Raw genomic sequence first — 14,739 nt, forward strand, 5'->3', positions numbered from 1 at the left:
CTTGCTCTGCATTATACACGAATCTTGCCTTTCATAGCCTCCCACCATATTGTCGTACTTCTTCCGCAGTAGCTATCAAGCCGAAAAGGAAAATTTCGTTTTACTTGCCCTCAGATTATAGAGTAGCTTGTTATAGCTTGTATCTCCAAGCATTTCCCCTATTGACTATTTGTTACCACAAAGACAGCACAACACGAACTTCATGGCCCAATCTTTGGGAAAGTGCATGGTTCTCTTTAACTTATTTTATATCGAGATCTTCTACCAGAAAGCTCCACTTTCACTGGAAAGTGGTTTTTCTCGGGGAACTTTGGTCCTGCATCTGGATTAGGATGTTGGGTTTTGAGGAGAGGGGAAAACCGGGAGAACATGGAGAAAAACCTCTCAGAGCAGAGAAAAGAACCAACAACAAACAACTCAACCCAAACATGACCTTGCATCAGTGAAAACCGAACAAGGGCCACTTCCCTACAAGTAAATTCCACAGGGGTTATGAACGTTGGAGTGTTGTGAGGAGACGGGGACTATGGTGTATCATCCCAACAAGACTAGTAATTTCTTCCTCAGTTACAACTAGACTCTAGGTGTTGATCTGGTTGTGAGTCTGAAGCAATCACCTCTCCCACAAATGGTGCGATGCTCAAACAACTAATGCTAACCCATCATGTTATGCCTACAACATTCTGTTTCTTTCTTCTACCACTTATGTTATTATGATCATTTTTAGATACTTTCTTAAAAATTTTTTTTTTCTGAGTCCCCTCTCATAAGAGGTGGTTCGGGGAGAGTACACGGCTTCCGTCAATTAGGGGACCATGTTCAATTCCTGGACTTGGTGTACATGTGGTTTGAGTTTGTTTGTTGTTCCGAATTTGAAAAAACTCTTAGAACTCTCTTTCATTTTCGGATCGCATTGTCAAGTTAAGGACGTTCGCGCCAATTGTTTCTGCGCATCCTTACCTGCGCATGCAAATGCACAAGCCACGTCCTACCACGAGCGCGCGCGCTAAGTAATATAAATGAGAACTGATAGGGTAAAAGGTCATTGCTCATAGCTTTGCCTGGATTTAACGGTCTTGTGACGTTTCGGGTGACCCCTATTCATTTCTTTCCAGAAGAAACGTGATTTTTATTTACAATTATTTACTCCACGTTGATCCAAAAATGACACAAAAAATCAATGTGGGAAGTTCCAAAAAATTTCAAGATTTCTGCTCACGAGGGACATCAAATCCTGCCATCTTGCGGCTGCAAGGCGCGTGAAACTGTGGTCGCTAAATGCCCGAACTTGATCTTTAAGGGAACCTCACCAGTTGACTAAATTTCACTTAATTAGTCCACTTAATACAATTATTTGGCAGACGAAGATTATCACTTCAAAGCTTTAATTGCAATATATTTGGGTTTACAGACACTTGGCCTTATTCGATAACGAAGCCCGATTGTCACATTTTGGGTGTTTTTCTGGACATGTTCTCTCCAAACGAAGTCGGTGACCCCCCATTTTTTTTACATTTCTGACATAAGTAACTCATCATCTTACAGTGGTAAAAGTTTTGTTGAAAAGTTTCGCGCGAACGTCCTAAATCACAAAAAGCGAAAACTGTACACTTGAACTTTTTTTTACAGCATTTCTGTCTACTTCAACATAGATTTTTACATAGTCCCTCTTACTGTTATGACTTACTATTTCACTGTTGTAGTGTTCAGAGAGAGATTTGTTTTCCTCTCTCAAGGATTTCACTTCTTTTGTAAGCTCTTCAACCTTCTCTTGAGCAGCAAGGCCTTCCTGTCAATGGAATGCCATGAATATCATAGATGAGTTACCATTAAAGTGGTACCATGATCAAAAAAGGACTTCGTTTTTATAGTCAGTTTTGAAAGTGAGTTTGCTTAACACTTGAGCTTTGATTTTTATCCAAAGCTGTTTACTTTGAGTGTAAGTTTTGGATTTCACGGTCCACTATTTAATTAATACTCATGTTTAAAACTGACCAAATAAACCTCAGAGGGTTGGATCTAGGGAAAAGTGACGTCATTCACTCAATAGCTTAAAATTTCAGCATGTATACGCAGTTTATTATGTATGCAAAACACTAATCTAAAATCTGGAACCCCGAAACTCATGTGCTGCATGTTAATTCAGTCGCGTACAAACGCATTGCATTCCAAAACTAGCAAGTCTTTGACGTCATTTCCCTCGATCCAGCTCTCTCAAGATTTTAATGTTAGTAATGGCGGTCCATTAAAATAGGAAAATTCAAAGGCTTAAAACTAGGGTCATTTAGTGTTTAGTTAACCTACAAGTTTTGAAATACAAAGGAAAAAATATTGATCATAGTATCACTTTAAGTGAGAAGAAAAGATACGTGATTGGTACATTGATTGTCACAACAAATGTTTACCTGTGCAGCAGTCTCAAGTTTAGAAAAAATATCCTTGTCCTATTTACTCTCAGAACTAGAGCATCATGTTCCTGTCAGTGAAATAATATAATTTTAATAAACAGCACACTGAAAACATGTCTGTACATACTACTGTCTCACCCTCCCTAAAATAGGGACTTTAAGATAGTACACGACGATAGACTGGGACGGTTAGATGAGTGTCATGTCATGCAAAATCCCCGTGACATTTGACCGTCGTGCTTCTAGGACGGTATGTTTTCGCCCGGTTTCTCGTCATGGAATCTACGGTGAAAACGGTAGGAATTCATCCACAATTATTCGCACTATTTTAGTCTTTTCCTTTATTATGCATTGAAAACTGATCACCCAATGGGTTAAATGTGCATTTGGTTGTGTTTGTCTTGATTTATCCATTGCTGAAATGAAAAAAAATCTAGCAAAAATTCTGAGTTCATTCAAAGACATCACTCCATGACACAGGCACTCATGTCCAATATACACAAACAGATACGATTTGTTCATCAAACCAATGGTCCATTGGTACCAATGGCAGGATTGGTTTACACTCGCTAGAATCCAAGGAATCTAAACATGGTATAAAATAAGAAATTCCTCCTCGCTAATTGAACCTTCTGCAAAAGAAATTACAAGAGAATTTCTTGCCTCTTCAAAAGACATGTTTATTCCACCGTCCTACGGTCGTGTTGGCGGAATCTTAAGTTAGAAATTTTCGCGCCTTTCTACCGTACTTGTCCAAAGTCTCCGGTATACGCATCCAACTGTCCCAGCCTACCGTTGTCCACTATCTTAAAGTCCCTAATGTAAGAGTTGGGTTTTAGGTATCACATGGGTCAATACAATAATACCAGTAAATTGAAAAAAAACCATTCATGAAATATTTCATAGCATAGTGCCTGCAGAGGGCAGCACACAGAAATCAAGCAAGCCCTCCTCACTTATCAACTTCCTTGAGCATCAAAAACAAAAATAATAGGCCAGTTTTGTATTCTAACAGTTAATTTGGACCGAGCATGAAATGGAGGCCAACGCAGGGGAATCTTTTCATGTACAAATTATTTCTCCTGCATTAGTCTCCATTTCATACTAGATCCAGTCTAACAGTGAAAGGCCTAATCAGAAGCACATGAAATTGCCTGGGTTTTACACACCCATTTCTTGCTTGCTTGTAATTGTTATATTACTTGCTACTCAGATGCATACTTGTGGGACTGAGTGAAGTAAAGGCTAGTTGAATCGTAGGAAATTGTAAGAGAAAAAAAGCAAGAGATGTTAACCTTTTTAAGATCTTTAAGCTCCTCCTCAGTTTTGCCCAGAGTTTCTTTCACTTTTTCAAACTTCTTTTTCTCCATCTCAAGATTCTTTTGCAAGTCTGTTTGAAAAAATATCCAGGTACTTGAGAGATCTCTTGGCTGTATTAAAGCTACTGATTTGGCCTACAAATAAGTCAAGTTCTTTCTGTGTAACAAAAACAAAATGAGCTACAATGCCCATTCACTTGTTCCAAATGGCAATTCTGGTAGACATTGATTTTCAAAAGAACTTTTGACAGATGTGATAACAACTGTTACAGTGTGACAGTTAAGATGATGATGAAGGTAATGATGATGATGACGAGGACAGTGATGGCAATGTGAAAATTGATGAAGATAATGACATAAAGATGATGATGACTGTATACACAACGGCATCAAATTGAGAATGTGATTCTGGTTCAAATTGAGTAAATTTATATTTAAACCTTTAAGTTGCTTTTCTTGTTTCTTTGATGCCGCTCTCTGTTGAAGAAAATCAGCAATCATGAATAAATATTCTACTAGAGAAAGAATCTTATTTCACAGTTGATTTAAAATCTCAGCTTGTAACATTCACAACTACCAGAAGGTAGAATCTCACACTAAACTGTGGTGTTTTAACAAATTAAAGAATGAGTGCACGCATGAAAAATCAACAAATGTAGATTATGTTTTGACTGTTTGTGCAAACAGTGACATGCTTCAGGGAGTCTGATTGGTTATTGCCCATTATTTTTCAAGTATTAAACAGACACAGGCTGACTCCACTGTTGCTAATATTTGTCTTACCTTACTGTAAAAAACAAATACATTGTAAACATAGATTTTGCCGTTGGTTTATTCAAAATGTGAACATATATGCTTTTATATAATTCGTTTATGTACCTCTTCAGCAGATGGCCCTGCAGGCTTGGCTTTTGTTTGGGCTTCTTTCAGATCTTTTTCAAGCTGTTTGATTTTATTGTGATCCTCCTAAAACATAAAAATAATATTTATTATATAAATTAACTACATTTGAATTCCAGTTAAATTGCCACTAAACCTTTAAAACGCATTTGAGAAAAGACAAATTTCAGTGGCATTAAAAGCATACTTTGCATTTCCTCTTTGATGTTTACATGAATTTTCAAAAGGTCTTACAAGTGACATACAGTTGACATAATCATTAGACTGTGTCCAATGACACTATATAATGTATCATTCAAGGCAAAGTGGAAGGCAACCATGGGGAAGGGGAAGACCCAGTTAAGCATGGCAATCAGACACTGAGCAATGGCTGGGATGCAGTTTGCATCAGGCATCCCAACTGGCACAGAATCAGGATCAATGGCGTATATCCGTGAATGCTACAGCAGCTCATCTTGAGCCACCTCACTAAAGAGGGACAGATTCCAATGACACAGCAAGTAAGGAGCATGGGCTTATCCCCGAGATAATGTCACAAGTGTTTTGTATCTTATATTTTAAAACTGCTGATTGCTGGCTTAGTTATGAACCAAATGCCTTCTAAATTTGCAAAGTTCACCTGTGTGGCCTTCTTCAGAGCCTCAACCTGACCCTGAAGTTTTTCTTTTTCCTTCTGCACTTTTTCCAAATCAGCAGCTGCTTTTGGATCCTTGAATTGAAAAACAAAAACAAAAAACAGAAAATAAATAAAATAAATGATTAAATAACAAAAACAAATTAATGACTGGATAAAACATCAAGTGGTAACCTAAAATGATTTCCCATCGCTTAAAATGTAGAATGCACTTTTTCACAGGTTCATGCTCAATTTTTTTAACATTTAAAACTTAGGCTTATTCAAGTTAATGGAAGCAGTTAAAAAGTACTCCAACCTGAAGAAACTTTAAGCATTTTTTTTAAAGAAACTATGAAATCCAAATAAGTATTAAATAGCCAGGAAGTCAGTACCTTTCTTTTATTTCCCATTCCAGTATCAATCTTGGAATCTTGAGGTTTCACTCCATTGGCTTCAAGTTCCTTTATCTGCATAAAGATGGGGTATTCATAGATCAGTGGTGGGATAAATTGACAAACACTTTAAAATGAACATAACAAGGTGCTTCAGGTAAAAAAAACCTGGTAGAACTACAAACAGAAATGCAAGCACACCCTCTTCTGAAGGGCTTGTATCTTCTTGTTGCTTTCTTCTACTTGCTTTTTAGACTTTGCTTCTGCCTTGTCTTTTACATCTTTAAGCTCCTTTACCCTCTCAGAACGCATCTTTGCATTAGCATCCTGAGGCACAAAAGAATGGATACAACAACAGACAGTGACATTAAAAGTAAAACACAACCATCTGGCAATGCTCTGAGTTTAACCAGAAGCTAAAATCTTTATTTTACCATAGAGAGAGGAACGCAACACTTCTCTTGGGGCACAGAGACCTTTGAGGCTAACAAAGCAAATGCTGCATCCTTGAGAAGTTAAATCTGTGCCTGAAGGATTGATTTTTATTCCTACATATCTCACTCACTCATCTATCATACTAACGGGAGACTCTATCATCACATGGATCAGAGAAAAGTGCAAAGAGATGCCCAAGTCCCTCAGAAACAAACCAGACACTTCTAGTGCTGAACTACATATGCATGTCATGTACCAAGAAATGAGCTTCACTCACTTTTGCTTCAGTACATTTCTGAAAGTTGAATTAAGTAACATAAATAATAAACACAGACTGCTCTTTGTTATTTTGCCACTTGTTCCAACAAAGGGAAAGCAACTTCATGTATTGTTCTTTCTTATCACAAAAATTAATCCCATAAAAAAAAATCAAACATTATAATAATGTCTCCATTTTCTTGCCTCAAAATAAGCACAAAACAAGCACACTTAGTTAGCTATATAAAAAAACAGTAACAGTCTGTTGATTATTTTTGTAATTTTGAAGTGTTAACATGTACCAACCTGCAACTCCTTCTCTATATGTTTTAGTTGTTCAATATTTTTGCTTAGGGTGTCCACTTTTGCTGTAAGAGTTGTGACAGATGCTTTGAGTGTCAAGCTCTCCTTTACTGCAGCAGCTTTGTCTTTTTCAAGAGCCGCCTGGACAAAATACATCAATAAATTAATTAATTAAAATGTGGAAATTATAACCACTTTAGGTATCCAATTTTTATTCTGTTGTGATTATTGATCAAATTTGAATCAGAACGACTCCAGTGAAGCCATGTCACAGTTTAACTTTAACAGGGTAAAAGAGATTGGGTGACTGGCAATCACATGACTGCCACAATAATTAATGCTGGTGTTAGTTTCTCTTTTTGATCACTCCATGCCAAGTGGCCTTCATTTTACTAACCATTTTCTCCTTGTATGCACCAATTTCTTTAGCTGTGTCAATGGGAACATTTTCTAACAACTTCTTTTCCAGTTCTTCTATCCTCTTCTTTGCTTCAGCCAGAGCCTAAAGGAAATTTGAATGAAAATCAATATTATTAAGAATACCTATACAGGAAAAGGGAAGAGGGGATGGGGATGAATTTGTAGAAAGCCCTCCATGTTCCTGTTCTCCAGACTGCAGCTAAGCAATGAGTCGCTGTTGTCCTGTATTCCATAAAGGCAAGAATGGGATAGATAAGGTACGTATTAAAATACCTTATCATGCTAGAAATGGAAACTAATTGTCATTGTTTTAAACGACCAACTACTGTAGCAAAAAAAAGAAGCTGATTACCATTGTTAAGATAATTATTACTTTACTTATTAAAGTGATAAAACACATGAGCACCTCTTCTTTGTTCTTAATGTCTGTTTCAAAAATTTCCTTTGTTGATGCTAGCTGTGCTTTTAAATCATCAACTTCTCCTGATGACCCTTCTTGCAGACTTGCAAGTTCCTGAAAACAATATTAGTGGATTGATTTGGGTTAATATAATATATACTTATTAGGTATAAATTGCATGATTTTTCTAGTGCAATATGGAATAAGTAAGCATATGGAACAAAATTGCATGAACCCATAGGGCGAGTGCAATTCGTAGTCTTTGAAAAAATTTACAAGTGCTTATTCAGTCCAAATTGCACAAGAAAAATCATATGATTACTTATTAATAATATACATGAAAAAATTTCAAGATGGTTATTAAAGGAGAAGCAAAGCACACATACAGTGTATCTCACAATCACAGAAAAATTGTGTTGTGAATTGTGTCATTTGATTGGCTAACAATACAAAAATTTCACCTTTATTGCACTAACTTCAACTTTCTGCACTAATTTCACTTTTCTGCACTCTAATAATAAGAGCGACATGCTCTCAGCCAATCAACATACTGAAATTTTTTCATGTAATATTATTATTATTATTATTATTATTATTATTATTATTATTATTATTCTTCAGGTAACAAACTTGATCCCACCAGTGTGACAGCCAACTGTCAAAAAACAGAACATCTGATTCCAATAGATTTTGTGCTTCGTGGTGCATCCCTGATACATTGTTGAAGTATCAGCCAATACTATTGGACAGGTGTTGTATTGTACTTAATGGTGACATGTCAACCGATGTGTTGGACGCCTTGGTGGGATCAGAATCATTAATTATCAATACCACTATTTGCAATAAAAACAACAATAAAATATCTGTGTTCCATGTAGACTCATAGTACAACACCTTATCAGTCATTAATAATTAAGTAGGTGATTTTGAGGAAGCAGTGAATTATTTTAATTCAATGCTTTCTCAAAATCACCTACATCCAGCTAGCATGCTCACCACAAAGTGGCAAGTTGCAGGTAGGTAGGATCACGATAATTCTGCAACTCACCTTACCAGAGTGGGCTGATAATTTCAAAGCTCCCACCAAAATTTTCTGACTCACATTGCTGGCAAAAATTTTGATGGCTAACATTTCAGAGTACTGCATCTCATGATGGATTAAATACAGCCTACAATCTTGAAACACCTAGCAAGGACTTCTAATCTTTCTTTTACATACTGACCTTCTTGAGAGCTTCTATTTTTTCAACTTGAGCTAGATTTGTAGCCTTTTCCTGCTCCAAGTCACTATTTGTTTTGGTGAGTTCCTTCTCCAATTCAGAGACCCTGCTTGTTATCTCCTGTGAAAAAATATTATTTAATCAATTTCTACAAACATTAGTTTCGGGAAATCAGACTCGGTTTTGTAACCTCAAGTTTTGGGATTCCAGGCTTGGCTCTTAACCAGAGAGTTGATTTTTGAACTAAGACAAGAAACTTTACAGAATTTCTTCCCTCCCTGCCCAAGGGACATCAACATCCATGACAGGAGAAAGGGTGTACAGTCAGTGGTTCAATGCTTTTAAACCAGAGTAAGCTCTGGGAGCTTCTGTGTAAATTGTTTTCCTGATGCAACATCTGTGTAAATAGTCCTTCTAGTTCTTTGTCAAAAAAGGAAAATACTTATGCCCTTCCCATTTTGTTGTTATTTTGTCACAAGCTCTTAAACAGCTTGCAATGCACCAAATTCAATCTTGACTTGACATAATTGGGCCATCTGTTGCACCCTCAAAATCCCAACATTGTTTTTTTTTTTTTTTTTTTTGGGGGGGGGGGGGGGGAGTGGTTTGAAGGAGTGGGTGCTTGAGACTAAAAGAATGAAGTCCTAACACTTGAGATCAAGATTGAAGTTCTGCATCTTGAAACTGAAAAGGGTAATATGCCCTGCAGCTCAATGTCAATTGACTAAATCTAGCAATAAAAATTATTAAAAGTAGACAGGCAAATTTAATCTCAGTTTCTTGAAATAGTTGTTAGGATAACATATACTGTAAGACAATAACAGCAAGCCTCACCTCTAGATCCTGTCCATCACTTGAAAAAGTAGTTGTGGACACAGGAGCTCCATCTCCTATTTCATCCAGCTCATTGCGAAGAGCTTCATTTTCTTTCTCCAGATCACTGACCTTATCTGTAAGCTCAGAATTTCTTTCTGTCAGTTCATCGTTGATTTTCTCCTTATCCCACACTTTCTCTTCAAGAGCTTCTTTCTCTTTTGTTAATTTTTCTACAGAAATTTCCAGCTCATCTCTGGCAGTTTCCAGTTGGTTGATCCTGTCCTCAAGCTCTTCAACTTTATTACTGTCATCAACAACTCCTAAAAAATTAAAATACTTATTACTAAACTTGTTGTAAAAAAAGCAAACAAAACCATTTTTGCCCTTTGCTTCCATCTGCTAACACAGCCAGGAAAACACGGCTCTGCTCTGAGTTCTCAAAGCGAAAAAGATGTGCTTCTACATTATGTCAAAATTTTGAGGGCAATGAGCTGCAAAAGACATTGTCAGTCAAAGAAAGACATGACAAAATTTTAATACAGAATCCTAAACCTTCAAAACAGCTTTAAAATGCCAATTCCTGTAATCTCACCTGAAGTTGCAATAGTTTCAGGAACTGTCCCTTCCTTTAGCATTGTCATAACAGCAATTGTATTTTCAGCCTTTTTCAGTTTCTCATCTTCCTGTTTTAGCTTTTCTACCATAGCTTGGACTTCTTCACTCCTTAAATTAAATCACATTTATTCCCTTAAAAATAATAACAATTATTATTGAACCTTACTGTTACCAAGAAATGGGTCATGGTTGATTTTTTATTAAAGACCTTATTAATAATATTTTTTCCTCCAAGATTAATAAAACTTGAGCAAGTTTACTACACATACCCTTTACTCTGGCAGACTTAAATATAAAGTTAATTAATTACAGCTTTACAGGGTCCTTGCCGTTGCCAGTATTGTAATCTTTGGTTGTGAGATCAGGGTGGTGGTACATGTATGGTGGAGTGCATGTCATCCAATCTCAGTCAGTCCCAGTAGTACACAAGGTAGTTTAAAACTCCCATCATGAAAAACAAAGTAATGTTTGAACACATCAGAAGTTTCTTTCATAAAGTTATTGATAAAGGATCAAATGAAAAATTATTGGGAAAAATGTTTTCATAGGCATGGGAAAAATATCAACCCAACTGAATTCCTGGGACCAAACTCTTGGCCTTCATGAAATCTTGATTTAAAGCTACATCACTGCAAACCTATCATCATTCGTGGGTTCCTCTCCTTCGTGCTCCTGACGATACTGTTCCTTCCATTTCTCAAGCTCCTGTTTCATTCTGTTTTGCTCATCTAGTAAAGACTGCTTCTCTGCTTCGGCAGCTTTCAGTTTTTCATCTGTTTCATTGTTGTCTATCTGCCCTGCAGCTGCTGTTGCAACCAACAAACCTTGAAGCTGTTCACGGAGTGATGTGCACTGTTGCCTTGTTTCACGCAGTTCCTAAAGTACATGTACAATAAGAAAAAATAACCAAATCACTTGTCTCAGTTGGGCCACTTAAAAATTAATGAGGAATTTGAAACAGTAACTTGACAAGTAACATGACACTGCCAAGTTACTCAAAGCAATTTCCTTTAAATTTTGATGAATTAGTTGATGTCCCTCACATGTTCTACCAACGTGTCAGAGATAACATATCATGTTGATCTGACAGAAACCACAGCATCCTCTGTTTAAATTAACAATGCATTTTATCTTTCTTTTTGAAGGTGAAAAGAATCACCTCAATCTTGTCCAGTTTCCTGCTTACAGTTAAAGTTTTATTACTTTTTGTTCACATGTTATAGCACTTGTCAAGCTTGTTCTGTGTTCCAGCTCACTCAAACAAAAAGGTACCGGTAGTTTAAAAAAAGCTGGCTTCTTATAATTATAGGACATTCAAAAATATTGTACTGGTATACAAGGAGACAATTTTTTCTCTATTTTTACAAACCTGTTTATTTTCAGTGGCTTGTTTCTCAAATCTTGTCTTCTCTTTGCTAAGATGGCTAATTTCCCCCTCAAGAGTTAAAATACGTTCTTTTTCTTTCTCCAGCTCCTCCTTATACTTAATAACTTCTGCTTTGTTCTTTTGTATTTCTCCCTGAAGTGATACAATTTCCTCAGAAAGTTGCTCCTTCTCTGCATTATCCAGAACAGTTACAGTTGCAGTGGTAACAACTGCTGTTTCTTCAGATTGTTCCTTGACTTCTGTCTGAGTGTCTTCTTTAGGCACCTCACTTGTTTGTGGTTCAATTGGTTCTGATTTCAACATTGTCGTTACCACTGGAGCTGAAGCTATGGTAGCTGCCGCACTATTAGTAATTAAACAAGTAGACATGTATGTAAGCACATCAATACAAGTCATATCACCAATTTGTAGGGAGAGCAAAATTCAATATCTTGACCTTCTAGAGGATTATTCTTCCCCAGAAGCCATGACTCTAAGTGTCATACCTATGAAGAAGTCTATACGCTGCTGTTACGTGCAGTCTCGCAAAATCAAAACACTAGCGGTTGCCAGTGGTCTCCAAAACTGAACCTTCCTTACAACTGTTGACATTTAGAAATGGTCCTGCCAGATGGCGTTTTTGTGAATCACAACTTTTGAGAATAAGAAAGAACTTTGATGCTAACAATGTTAGCATCAGAGGTCAAATAAGAATTAATATTGTTGTTCTCATCAAACGATCCTTACACTGCACTAATCTTTGGCCATGTTCCATGATATGCACCCTGCTTGCAGGGCCTTTCTTTTGCTTGCTGGATTTCGGTGTTTTTGAAAAAGACTCCCGTGAATCGAGTAAGATCTTTATTGAGCATGCACTGCATGTTGCCAGCATACAGTTGTCAACCCAGTCCTACATGTAATACTCATTGAGGATAACTGGTGCTTGGCTTCGAGCAGATCTCGCCATCATCTTGATTTTCATGTTACAGCGGGCTCAATTATAACCATCGGCAATGGATGCTCGCACTGGAAAAACCAGTTTGATGAAAAAAAAACTGATTGACTAGTCCAGAAGTTTGGGCTAGGGCGCCTTCAAAGAGATGACGCGATTCAGGCAGAGCCTCCTTTTCTCCTCCTCAGAAAGAAAAAGATAAAAGGAGGTTCTGCTCACAGGGTGCACTATTGCATCCACACATTTAACTATCAGGGCGACCTTAGAAGGCTACATAATTTATTATACCCAAGTACATTGCAACACAGCTCAATATTAGCCCTTAAGGACGTTTGCGCGAAAATTTTCTAACATTGATTTTTTTCTGCAAATTTTACCATTGAAGGATGATGAATTAGTGATGTCAGAAATGTAAAAAAAATGGGGGGTCACCGACTTCGTTTTGGAGAGAAGTTGCCTGGAAGAACACCCTAAATCTGAAAAAATCTGGCTTCTTAAGCGAATAAGGCCACAGTGTCTGTAAGCCCAAAAATATTGCAATTACATCTTTGAAGTGAAATGTTCTCTACCAAACTTTGTTTAAATTAACCCATCAAGTGAATTTAGTTAACTGTTGAGGTTCCTTAAAGAACATTATTTAGCGACCATAGATTCATGTGCCTTGCAGCCGCAAGATGGCAGGATTCCATGTCCCAAGGACGGAAATCTTGAAATTTTTTAAACTTCCCACATTGATTTTTTGTTCATTTTTGGACAATGTGGAGATAATTGTAAATAAAATCTGTTTCTGAAAAGAAAAGTAGGGGTCACCGGACATCCAAGATCGTTAAATCCAAGCAAGGCTATAGCAATGGCTATCTGCCCTATCATTGTCCATTTTAGTGCTTAGCGCACACGCTCAATGCATGACGTGGCATGTGAATTTGCATGCGCTGTAAGGATGCGCAGCAGCAATTGGCGCGAACGTCCTTAAGGGTTTGGTTTTAGCCCATCTGAAAACAATAATATTACCAGTTGGCACTTTTTTCAACCAGTTTTAAAAATCAAAAACAAGTTAAAATTTAAAGCACAATGTACACTTGTAAGCAATGACAATTTGGGGGAACAAGCTAAATATCAAACTCACGCTGCTTTCAATGCTTTAGTCTCCTCTTGTAGTTTTTGCAGCTCAGTTTTCAGTATTTCCACTTCATTTGTGTGCTTCTCAGTCAATTCAGTGATCTTTTTTACCTCCTCCTCATTTCGTTCATTTAAAAGTCTCACATGTTCATCATCTTTTTCCTGTTTTTCTTTCTGAATAAGTTCTAAATGCTGTTTTAATTCAGTGACTTCTTCCTTGTGTTTTGCTTTTAAAGCACTGATTTCATCTTGGTGGGATGATTTGCTTTGTTCTTGTTCCTTTAATCCTTTTTCTTCTAAATCTCTTAGCTTTTCTTTGAGTTCCTCAACTTTTTCTTGCTCACCTTTAAAATCAGCAAGCACTAAAACACAATCATGATACTTGTTAGAAATTTCACAGTCCTTTTTCACTTGAATGTCATAAACCCAAGTTTTTATTTTGCAAATTATTTGTATTGCAACCAAGGCAGACACTCAAATAAGCCAAAGACACGCATTGGTCACTAAAAATAAAAAGTTGTGCTACATGTAGGCAAGTGACAAAAAATTTGGCCTATGACTGGCTGAGAACAGGAGCGAGGATTTCTAAGCCAGTCATTTTAGTACTAACTACATTGTATTGACTATACTTCATGCAAATTAAAACAACAATCCCAAAACTAGTTTTAACACTTGAGTGGAAACAGTCTTTAATGAAAGCTTAAGCTCTGAAAGCTGTTTTTCACTCCTTAGAAGTTAAACAACTTTAACAGCAACTCTGCCTCATACAAATAGTCACACTAATGATCTAATTCAGGCAGCTCCGGGCTCAAGTCAAAAGTGAACATATAAGAGGTATATGGGCTAGAAATACCAGCATGATATAGGTTAGCTACTAATTATGAAATTTCAAGTCAATAACCTAATATTTAACAGTAACATTTAGAAAAGACTGCATTAACATGATTTTGCTTTAACTTACATAATGTGTACTTGGCATGTCTTTCATCCAACATTCTGGTTAAGTCTTTTATTGCTGTTACCTGCAATAGGTATCTACTTTTAATCCTTGAAATGAAACTGTACTTGACCCTAGATACCAAGTGGCTCTCTGGCAACAATGTGTTACTTGCAGCAGTGTAAATCAAAATTAATAATTCTAGAAACCGGTTCTAAATTTTATATTAATTACCCAAATACAGATTTTAGCAAAAAGCGCCA

At 36.8% G+C, this 14,739-nt stretch overlaps 1 protein-coding gene across 1 annotated transcript in view; it reads right to left on the bottom strand.

Annotated features, from left to right (window-relative positions):
- Positions 1–14,739, bottom strand: part of LOC137991103 (uncharacterized) — a 58,178-nt gene that overhangs the window by 35,013 nt on the left and 8,426 nt on the right. The window contains exons 9-26 of the mRNA XM_068836224.1: positions 14,501–14,561; positions 13,547–13,901; positions 11,472–11,832; positions 10,740–10,978; positions 10,080–10,210; positions 9,506–9,807; positions 8,675–8,791; positions 7,458–7,565; positions 7,029–7,133; positions 6,635–6,772; positions 5,837–5,962; positions 5,636–5,710; positions 5,247–5,336; positions 4,607–4,693; positions 4,168–4,204; positions 3,704–3,798; positions 2,453–2,476; positions 1,688–1,789 (exon numbers count right to left, since the gene is read on the bottom strand). Of these exons, the coding sequence (XP_068692325.1) occupies positions 1,688–1,789; positions 2,453–2,476; positions 3,704–3,798; positions 4,168–4,204; positions 4,607–4,693; positions 5,247–5,336; positions 5,636–5,710; positions 5,837–5,962; positions 6,635–6,772; positions 7,029–7,133; positions 7,458–7,565; positions 8,675–8,791; positions 9,506–9,807; positions 10,080–10,210; positions 10,740–10,978; positions 11,472–11,832; positions 13,547–13,901; positions 14,501–14,561 (2,553 nt within the window). The remainder of the gene's footprint in view (positions 1–1,687; positions 1,790–2,452; positions 2,477–3,703; positions 3,799–4,167; positions 4,205–4,606; positions 4,694–5,246; positions 5,337–5,635; positions 5,711–5,836; positions 5,963–6,634; positions 6,773–7,028; positions 7,134–7,457; positions 7,566–8,674; positions 8,792–9,505; positions 9,808–10,079; positions 10,211–10,739; positions 10,979–11,471; positions 11,833–13,546; positions 13,902–14,500; positions 14,562–14,739) is intronic.

This window comes from Montipora foliosa, chromosome 2 (genome assembly GCF_036669935.1).
Source record: "Montipora foliosa isolate CH-2021 chromosome 2, ASM3666993v2, whole genome shotgun sequence".
Lineage (NCBI taxonomy): Eukaryota > Metazoa > Cnidaria > Anthozoa > Scleractinia > Acroporidae > Montipora > Montipora foliosa.